General features: G+C 38.5%; 2 protein-coding genes and 1 long non-coding RNA gene across 5 annotated transcripts in view; 2 read left to right on the top strand and 1 right to left on the bottom strand.

Annotated features, from left to right (window-relative positions):
* The first annotated feature begins 25 nt into the window (after window positions 1-25).
* On the top strand, window positions 26-5,039 carry LOC111606685. The gene is made up of 3 exons (XR_002752212.1): window positions 26-1,690; window positions 2,415-2,502; window positions 4,954-5,039. It is a non-coding gene; the product is annotated as an uncharacterized LOC111606685 (long non-coding RNA).
* Window positions 1,697-7,363, bottom strand: LOC102221728 (palmitoyltransferase ZDHHC13-like). 2 transcript variants are annotated; one of them, XM_005800453.3, is made up of 10 exons: window positions 7,060-7,363; window positions 6,465-6,600; window positions 5,515-5,625; window positions 5,302-5,434; window positions 4,930-5,108; window positions 4,769-4,842; window positions 4,479-4,641; window positions 4,300-4,382; window positions 2,936-3,126; window positions 1,697-2,853 (listed from the first exon to the last, which is right to left on the bottom strand). In XM_005800453.3, exons 1-10 carry the CDS (start codon window positions 7,217-7,219, stop codon window positions 2,365-2,367), a joined length of 1,719 nt encoding a protein of 572 aa, XP_005800510.2. In that variant the 5' UTR covers window positions 7,220-7,363; the 3' UTR covers window positions 1,697-2,364. The 2 variants fall into 2 exon arrangements, with proteins under 2 accessions (XP_005800510.2, XP_023183593.1); XM_023327825.1 differs by having other exon boundaries at window positions 2,936-3,111.
* A 1,941-nt stretch (window positions 7,364-9,304) lies between these two features.
* The window catches only part of wdfy4 (WDFY family member 4), a 52,949-nt gene continuing 51,607 nt past the window's right edge, over window positions 9,305-10,646 (top strand). Inside the window, exons 1-2 of one of the 2 annotated variants that reach the window (XR_002752147.1) lie at window positions 9,305-9,490; window positions 10,308-10,565. Coding sequence is in view for 1 of the 2 variants with exons in the window: in XM_023327566.1 (XP_023183334.1) it covers window positions 9,470-9,490; window positions 10,308-10,565 (279 nt within the window). In the remaining variant the exon portion in view is untranslated. The remainder of the gene's footprint in view (window positions 9,491-10,307; window positions 10,566-10,646) is intronic. The other variant, XM_023327566.1, reaches the window with a different exon arrangement.

Genomic DNA, 10,646 nt, shown 5'->3' with positions numbered 1-10,646 from the left:
GAAACAAAGTGTATTTAAAAAACAATACATTTTAATAAACATGATTTCTATCACATAAAAAACATCACCATAAATAAAACAGTCATTTAGGAGAAACACAGGAGGCACAATATTGAAATGAGAAAATACATTGCACTGTCAATGACTTGCAAATGTATTCATACAACTAGAACTTTTACATTTTGTCATGTTACAACTACAAACCTCTACTTTAATTAAATGTGATGTAACAGACTGACACAATGTAGAGCACAAATATGAAGTGGAATAATTATACATTTTCAAAATATTTTGCAGACAAACTCCTGAAAAGTATGACAGTGTTTTCCTCCTGAAGACCCAGGAACACACTAAGACAGGGATAGTTCTAGAGATTATGCCACCACCATAATACATGGTAGTTGCAGCATCATGCTGTGGTGATAATTTTTTTCACAGAGAAAAAGTAAGTTGGTCAGAAATTGATGGGAAGATTGATGGAGCCACTTACTGAGCAATCCAGGAAGAAAATCTCTTACAGGCTGCAAAACACTTACAAAGGGTGGTAGCTGTTCACATACATCTAAGATGCTAAGCGTGTTGTAGGTGCCCACTCAAAATCTGGAAGTAAATCCAACTAAAGATCTGTGATATAGTATGAAGGTCACTGCTCACAGATGACATGTCCATCCAATCTGAATGAGCCACTTTTTAAAAGGGCAAAAATGTCAAGCTCTAAAAAGGCAAAGCTATACATGTACCAAAAGACTTGAAGATGTAATTATAGGTGTAAAATTATTTGACAAAATATAGATTTAGGTAGTTGAATAAAAATGCACACCACACCAATAACAACAGAAAAAAACATACACTTTCTACTTTACAGTTTGTGTTCTATCACATAAAATCTCCATAAAAAAATCTAGTTTGTGACTGTAATTTGACAAAATGTGAAAAAAACCCCCAAACATTCAAGTTATATGAATACTTTGACAAAGTACTAAATTCATGAACAGAGAAATACTATAAAAAGTACTTGGTTTCAGTCTTAAATGTGCTCAGCTTCATCACTTCACATGGATGAGAGGCAGTACAGCAGACACTAAATCAGCGTATGTGACGTAGCCACTCACACAGTCCAGACACACCAGTCTCTGAGGTGTATGGGGACTATCATCTATAATCTGGAAATATGGTCCTGTGAGACATGTAGCAAATGAGTGTTTGATTCAAGGCATGAAAAAAGCACGTCCCATTAGCCAGAGCAAAAAAATAAAAAATGTGAGGGTAGAAAAGTCTTGAAGCAGATGAAATTAGAAAGATGTCTCTTAGTGCATCTTGGTCTGGAGTTTACCCAACAGTTCATATAAAAACCTTCTTTAAAAAATAAAAAATAAAAATTACATTAAAAGTACCTGTAAACAATGTCACTAAAAATGTTTAGTTAGTTATTTGGTAAACCACAATCAGCATGTCAGCTGGTAAATCTACTTTTTTTCAATAAATGCAATGTTTTCTAAACATACTTTTCCAGAGATATTTGTTCTGCTTAGTCTACTTTTAAAAGTATAAATACAAAACTTTCCTTGATTGTATGGCAGATGATTCTACAATGGTCATCATGGAAATATGGACCCTGCATAATGGACCCTCTTAATCTACAGAGAGAAAAAAGGAAGGAAGAACTTGAACAAAGTGGGGATGGAAAAAGGTAGGAAGAAAGAACAAAGGAATGAAAGGACAAAGAAGAAATACAGAAGAAAAAAACTAAAAAGAAATGGAGATACTGAAGGAATGAACAAAGGAAAATCTAATGAACAAATAATGAATGAACAAAACCAAAAGACAAGAACGAATGTCTTCAAATTGATGAATGATGAATGGAAAAAGTTTTTTGGTAATAAAATGAAAACCTAAGTCTGTATATACATTTTTTATCATCTGTTCATTTTTCCCAGATGTATCCAGACTTTCATGGTTATAGCGCATTTATTGTTTCAAAACATTGATGCACTGCATAAGGTGTTGAGATGCAATCATTAGTTCTTGTGTTTCTTGAAGATTCTAGGTTTCAGTTTGCTAGTTCCTTCTGGATTTCCTTATTACTTCTTTGCTTTCATATTTTGAATCATGCATGAGTTTGGTTAAATTTGCTTAATAATTAATTTTACTGGTTTCTGTTTCTGGTCCATTCATGCCATCCGTTTTTCCCAGTACGACAGATTCAGCTGCTATTAGAAAATCCTATATTAAAAATATTAAATGGCACTGGAAAGAGGGAAACATTGTCAGTACAGTGTTGGAACAATCCAAGGCTTTAAATCTGCACATGAGAAACAGTACTAAGGTCAACAGGACAGCTTTAAATGGGCCAAACTGGCAGTGTTAAATATCTATGGCGGTTTTGTCTTCTGTAATTTGTCTGCCACCCACAGATCGACGTCCCTCCAGGAGAAAGGCAGCTACAACCACCAACCGTTGTCCCAGTGACCTCTGCTGCGCAGTGCCCTCACTGTGTCTGAAGTAGGTGGTCGTTCTGGCGCCGATGGCGTCAAACTGTTCTGTCAGAAGCCACACCTCCCACAGGAGCGTCAGTGCATTCATAATAATCAGAGCCATAACCCAGAACTCCTCCCCTAACAATGTGAGCCACAGTGAGAAGCTGGGACTAGACTCAGACGAGCTGCCATACAGGTAACTTGCCCCCGAAGCGATAAAAAGAAGGTGGGCGGTAACCATGGAGAGGATGAAGATGAGGAAGAGTCTGTGGTTACCCTGACCAATGCAGCGGTTGAGGAAAAGGCAGTGGTGGTCGTAATCTTTAATGCACACTTCACACAGCTTACAGTGTTTTGTATAGTCAGGCTGGAACAGCTGGGAGGAACACAGGGGCAGGGTAAGAAACAAAGCAACAGAGAAGAGATTCAATGTCAGCTACAAGTCCAGATTGTTTTACCTCACAGTATGGACAGAACCTGTGAGGGCTCTGGTTGTTTTCCACCAGGTCAGCAATGCAGGAGAAGCGGGGATCTGCATCTGCTCTGTCTAAAACCCCGGGATCTTGAGTCAGAACCTTGTAGAAGAGACTTGCTAGTATGAGGAAGTGGAGCAAGGACACCTGAGCCAAAGTGCTTATGGGCCACACACATTCACAAGGTCAAGGATAAAACTACTTATTTGTTATATGCAGCTCAGTAGTTTGCAAATATGTATATATTTCACCACAGAAGCACTTATTCATACCTCTTTTGCCAAAAGGACAACAGTTATTCTTCTATGATTACATTTCATAAATATGGAGCATACCGAGCAGAGAGTCTTTCTTTGACAATCAATTTTTACACAAACCAGAGATTCTCCTCTGTCCTCTCTTACACTTTTTGTGAGCTCACCCCATAGATTTTCTCTAGAATTTCAGTCTGTTGATTTGGAGTCTCCAATAAGAACAAAAAAATCGCTGTATTTGTCAGTAGACACTTATTTGAAGAAGTAATTGCTGAGAGTGTCAGAAAATGACTAAAACAGACCTATATAACCATGACCATAGAACAAGAATAATTTTTATCTCTGGCAAATCCATCATATGAAAAACTGAGTAATTTTCAATTTACAAGCAATTTTTATTAAACAATATCCTGGTGTTTCAAAGACTTCATGATGCCATGAAATCCAACAAGACTTCAATGTATTTTAGAAGTGAAACATGTCTGCATTATCACAGATTTTCCACCATACTTAATAGTGCTAGACAGGATGCTTCTAAACATTCATGCCAAACCCACCTGGTACATTTGATGCTGAAAAGTCTGTATATACTACTTTGTCAATCAAAGCACATAATTCAAGTAGAAGTCCAGTCAGAGAATAGCTAATACGGTCACATTTGTTATTGCAGCAAAGAAAAGCCATTTTTATAAAATGGGTGTTATTCGTGTTATTCGTGTTATTCGTCAGTAGGATGTCAGCAGAGTGCCATCCTACTGACATTTTCTGAGTTCCACTGCTCATCATTTCATGATAAATTTGGGTCCTGGTCCAGCCTTTGTAGATATTTTCCAAATCCAAATCTAAATATTGGTCTGATGAACAAGTCCAAGCAAGCAGCTATTTTCTTACTTATGGATATCCCACATGTGCCTTCTTTGTACGACACGTTCTGTGGGCTTTCCCATTTTCAAAATTTGGCCAAAAGATCAATTATCAATTTTGCACAGAGAAAGTGCTAAATCCTCAAGGTACAAGTCATGCAGAACAAACAGGAAAATAACTAAGAAGAAGCTTTTGGCATAAACCTAAATATACTCCCTTTTTTAAGGATATTAGGCATCATTTTTCCGTAGAAGCACAGCAGGGAATGGATGATGCCAGCCAACAGTGTCCCCAAGTATATCGGATTAGCTAGCCTAAAGACAAAGACAGGAGACGTCAACTGGGAGTTGACACAAACAATGCAGTATGGTTACCTACATACTGATAGTTTGTAGTTTACATGCAAATACCTCTGGTATGTGGTCATGCGGTAGTACTGGGTGAAAATGCTTCTAGCCAGCCATGGGAAGAGGAACGCACAGATGAGGCCTCCATAGCCTCCAAACATGGCAGCTATCAGCAGGATGGCAGCTCCACTTAGAAATGGAAAAAGCAGGGTCCAATAGTACAGACCTGGAGAGAAATAGCACAAGCACACATGGGTCAACACAGAGAAAGGACGTTTAATGGTAGAATTCTATTACTACCATAAGCAATATTTGTTGTTCGTTGCTTAAAATAAAACTAATATAATAAGTACCATGAGACTCTCTGGGCTTGTGATGTATTGGCTCATTTATGTACTGCTTTAACAGTTTGCTGAGTTGCTGATGCCTGAAAACATCATAAGCAGATTTTAATCAGCACCAAGAACTCAAGAAATGTACAAAAACGGTTCATTTGTTTCTACATATTGTTCACCTGAATGTCTTGCCCTGCTTGCAGAGATCCAGTGGTGTGAGGCCGCTGTAGTTCTTCTGATGAAGCACTATGCAGCCAGTCTTCTGCAGCAGAGCCCAACACACTTCTACTCCACCCCTCTCTGCAGCAACATGGAGCGCTGTCGCTCCCTGCTGGTCAACTGCGTTCACAACACACCGCTGGACAAGAAAACCAATAACCCCGCCCCCACAATTTATGCCACTGCTTGAAGATCTGACATTGTTAAATTTTTATGCTATATATTTATAGTTTAATGTTTGTTGTAATTATGTTAAATTTGCAGCATCACAGGCTACAGCACAAACATCAGAGCAAAAAGTTAAAACTGTGTAAATTTAGAATATTTCATACCTGATCTTTGAGCAAATAGCGAATCATGTCAATGTTGCCGGTGGATGCAGCGAGATGCAGAGGCGTCACCTTGTACATGTCTGTGTCAGAGAATCGGAACACTCCTGTCTCCCACAGGTAGTGCACAGCGACTCTTAGAGAGATGAGCAACAGTTAGAGCATACAAAAAATATAAATAAAAACTATTTGTTCTGAAACGTTTCTTCCGCTTACATGCTGCCCCCGGTAACTGCATGATGCATGGATGTTTTGCCCTGCAAGTCCACAAGCCGCAAGTCTGCACCATATTGCATCATTTTATGCATGTTGTAGATGTTTCCCTGCCTGTTGATGGAGCACATGCAAATATGTGTATCCTGGGTTTTCGTTTGAGAAGGTAAAAACAGCAACTTGTGGAAGATTCATATCATGGTTCATTGAATGGTTCGACATTTTGTCCTGTTACAACTGCAAACCTGAAAGTTTTACATTGAAAAAAAAAACCCCAACAAAATTCATAGAGGTGAGATGGAAAAATTACTTGATAGTATAAAAGGGTTTTATCAAATGTTTTTATTTTCCATCATCTCAGACAAATCAGGCCTACAGCATGATATGGTCACCATCATGTTTCACTGCAGGAATGTTATGCTGAAGTTAATGTTCAGTACTTTGCATGTACTGCAAAAATATGACCAGAGCATCTTCTACGTGTTTATCATTTCCTTTGTGTGTATCTTGGGTTTTTGTTTTGAAAATACTAAACATATCTGATATGTTTAGTATTTTCATTGGTCTTCAAGATAGTTTGTTCACTAATCTTTTCTATGACACGTCTGACAACATTCACTTCAAATGTTATAAAGGTTTTGTTTATTCAAGATTGCACTGATTTCCGGTCACACATATGTATTTTGTGCAAATGCCAATAATGTCAGTTTTGGTCTCATGTGCCCAGAAAAACTTATTTTGCTTGTTTGAAGTCTTCCCTACACAGTGTACCACCTACAAGAAAAAAAAAAAAACTGAATCTGTAATTTCCCAACTATGAGCTACTTTGAGATAGATTATCATATAAAATCATTGTAAAATACACTTAAGTTTGTAATTGTAACTGGAAAATGTGAAAAACGATCAACAGGTATGAAAACGTTTGCAAGGAAATGGGTACAGCTTCTGCTCACCTGCAGGTAAAATGAAAAGCTGTCTGCCCCGAGTCACACGTCATATTAGGGTCCGCACCAGAACTGAGGAAGAAGTCTACAAGGGAGCGGTTTCCATGGAGAGCAGCATAATGAAGAGGACTGAATCCACCCCAGCCTAAATAAACACATGCACATCACAGTCAGGATGGAAGACGTCCCTTTTCACTGAAGTTACATGGACATAAGCATGCTTTAGTCCAGTTTGAGTTTGTGCTGTCCATCTATCTACCACAGGACCTGTACCAGAACATCATACAGGTTAACTACAGCAGAGTTGGGTTTCGGCACCGTCACAAAATCACACATGGAGAACCACCAGGCATGCAGATAACAGTGAGAAATAGCAGCTGTGTTGGTGTAGTAGTCCTAAACTATAATGTAGATTATGCAGACATTTCACACAGATATAAAAATTTATTTTTTCCCTAAGAGGATAAAGACAAACTAGAGAAATTATAAGGAAGAGGTAAAACCCTCCTGACAGAAAAACAGAAGGAAGAAAGTGACTTCCTCATTCAAAGCAATGCATGATTTAATACATTTTAAGTTTACACTGCATCTCATGTTACCTTACCTTTGTGCTTGAGGATTGTTCGTTCATTTTGCACGAAGAGTATGCACTGTTCAACATCCCCTCTTTGTATACAGTCAAATATGTCTCCACCACTAATGGTGCAAAGAGGCATCGCATGCATTGTGATGGGGGCACAAAATTTGTCCTCCACGATTTCCATCGGCTTGAAACTGGAACGACACTGAAATCAGATCAGCAAAAAACGCGCCATTACATCACGATGCAAAGCGAAACAGAGGATCATCTTTCCTCGTAATCACTCAGAATCTTTTTTTGTGTGTGTGTTAAATGTAGACCGCTCCCTAGGCCCCCCATTGGTTGAAACAGGTCACGTGACTTACTGCTACTGAGCTTCAGATCACTATGCACTAGATGACGTATACATTATTATGCTAATGAGATACATGCAAACGAAAACAACAGCCTAAACAGCATATTTCGGTTCACTTATGGAATAGAATCAATTTAGTAGTAGTTAAAGTGAAAGCCATCATGTTTCATGCTTTTACTTACATTTTAACACATTTTAAATTATGTATCACAAACTACAAAGACGGACTGCTGAGCTTCTAAAATGTTAGCCACGACACCAGCCCCTCATTGTGAGGGGTTTATTTCACTAAAACAGCTTGAAAAGCAAACATTTATAATGAAACAGCAGGTGTGGTTCTGTGAACTCAGACTCTCTAACATTCAGTAATGGGCAAATTAAATAGGTCATTTTAACTGACCCCCTCTCAAGTTGTTAGGACAAAAACATGGCTCTGTTAATCTACACCTGCCGAGTTATAGAGTCATCTTCTGTAAAGAAGTGCTAAGGAGAAAACAAAAAATTCAACGTTACAGGTGAGTGAGCCTTTATATTTCCTAAATGTCCGATAAAGGTTACTTTTTAATCGTTTTGGACTTTTGCATGGCCTGGAAGTTCCCAAAATTTACCGTACTGTAAAGTAATTGTCAAAGAATGTTACCTAAAAGTTCTCCAAAGTGTGACAGCAGTAGGGACTTTCAGAAACCACTTATGCCTTAAATTTACTGTGAACCTCCCAGGAACATTTAAGGATTGTTTCCTAAAGGCCCTGGGACGGTCAGATTTTGAGTGTTGTAGGGAATTTAAAGAGATCTTACTGATGGTCACAGAAGGTCTCGTTATAAGGTGCAAACCCACAGGAAAACTTTAAGAAACCTTCCATATGAAGTATTTTCCATATGGACTGAAAATACTATGAAGGCCACATTATAAAAGTAGTAGGCAGAATTCAGCGAACCATTGCAGGACATTTCTTGATAGATCCTAGAAGTTCTGGTGTCAGTGCTGAAATCAAACATCAGGGAACCTTATCATTAAGTGCTCTGAAGTTTGTCCAAATATTAGAACATTTTGACATTTGGAGCCCATTTTCTGAAGGTTTTCATCTGTGCAGCCCTTAGAAAATATCCCCTGAAGATTTTAACAAGGTTAGCCTGTGCCACACAAGGTGTCTTTAGTAATAATTACCTGCTTGAAGTCTAAGAGACTTTCTTTGACAACTTTGTCTAAGAGACATTATTTCAGTCTATTTATTGTCAGACTGGTGTATCATTTCTACCCACAGGATGGCGATGTTTACTCACATTTCCTCTGTCACTTTTTGTTTCGTTGAAGTTCAAAATTCACTTATTTTCTTACAAGATCCAAATCTAGGTCAGTTGAAATGTTTTCTGTTACTGTTAAATGTCATCTACATGCCCTGGCTTGAAAATTAAACATTAAAAAATTTTTTCACCAAGTTTGTTACTGATCTTTTAGGTGATCAGTAAGTATAAGTTTATAAAGTCCTCTCAGCAAGACATGTCGTTGTTGCTCAAGATCTGTGGTAACAGTTTCGTTCTTTAGAGCTCCTATGCAAAGTGTTACAGATAAAAATACACGCTCAGCTACAGTAAATCATGTCTGTCACACCAACTTAGAAGTCAAAATTGTTTCAGAAGAAAGTATTCAGTTTCACATCAAGCTAGGGAAGTGTGTTGTATTTCTTGATTTCTCTGGTGATTGATTAGATCTTAATGTGACTCATTAAAGTGTGACATGGCAAGCATTTAAAAACAACAGCTCCTTTTTGTCTTGTAGGGAGGGCCTCATCCAACCAGCCAAGCAACAGTCTTTCACTTCTGCTTCTCTGAGGAAGTGAGAAAGCACATGACCTGAACCAGCTGACACAAGTTACAGTGCTTGTTCAAAGTCTCTTAGGTGCAGATTAGAAAGGGGCGTGCTTTTCCGCAGCAGGGTCTTGTGGCGTGCGTTACTCGTCATGCAATAGCAGGTCCTGGCATGTCTTTCCCCTGACATGGGAACACAGGCAGACCACTCACTCCTTCGGAAAAACACAACACATATGATTTGATTCTTTAGCAGCCGGGAAGCCTCTTTATGGCTCTGACACAACTACAGGTAAGGATTTTCTGTCAGTTTCATGAATGGTTTTTCTTGTGAAATGTGTATCAGGCATGCAGTTATTATGTTTCGCAGCATTCTTGCATTTTCTGATTCATAAAACAAACCAAAAACAATAAAGAAAAATGTATATGAAATGAGTTATTACTGGGATTCTTTAAAAAATTGTTAGTCACATTCTTTAACTTGGTGCATTTTATCAGATTACCTCTTAAGTACAAATTTCCCATCATTGTGGGTCATAATCCTGCCTTAAATAGAAAAGTTGCAAAGTAATACCATGTGACGAGGAAACAGTGTTCCAAATCTGTTTGGCAGCAAGTCTCCAAATCTCTTTACCTGTTCATGTAGTGTAAAGCTCACATTGGCACCCATAGGGAAGTATTCTTCTTCTTCTACTAAACGACACACTGGGATAACAACACAATCTGTACCAATGTTGTCAAATGATCCTTGTTAAAAGTTGCCTAGGACGCTTTGGTATACAAAGGACAAAATAGAAGGTTTTTAGAACTAGGGTTTACTGGTGTTAATGATATTTAAGGTTTGGGAACAGCATGCTGATTCCTCATAGAGGCCACCTTTGTGAATAAGAATGGCACATGACTGCCAGAAGCCAGTTTGTTATCTTATTTATCAGTTCCAACATGTGCTGAGAAGAGCAGAAAAAGAGGTTCGGTTTGGGACAAATTCAGATGAGGAAGTGAGACAGATCAAGGAAATATGATTAAGTGTATCTCCAAATATTACAGAAACTCGTGGCACCTAAAAATAGAACAAACATTTTCAAGACTTCTCCATATTTTCTCTCCAGGACCAAACTATGAAGAGAGAGAGGATCAATAAGGAAACAGGAGAGCTGAGTGCTTCGGGCGAGTTGTCTGTATCGGTGGAGGCGAAGGAAGAGAAGGTGGAGGGTTCTTCTGGAAACCCTCAGCTCCTTCAGGTGCTCAGAGAGCAGCTACAGGCGCTGGGGATTTACACGTACTCTAGCCAAGACCACAAAACCGGCCATGATCGTTTGAAGCAACTAGAGCAGCACCTGCCTAAAATCCTCCATCTCCACACACAGGTATAATGTCTTCATCTTTGATCTCACATTTTAACTTGTTTGCACATTTCAAACCATTATATTTGTCAACAATGTGACTCA

This window comes from Xiphophorus maculatus, chromosome 22 (genome assembly GCF_002775205.1).
Source record: "Xiphophorus maculatus strain JP 163 A chromosome 22, X_maculatus-5.0-male, whole genome shotgun sequence".
Classification (NCBI taxonomy): Eukaryota; Metazoa; Chordata; class Actinopteri; order Cyprinodontiformes; family Poeciliidae; genus Xiphophorus; species Xiphophorus maculatus.
This window is presented reverse-complemented; position numbering and strand designations above follow the sequence as displayed.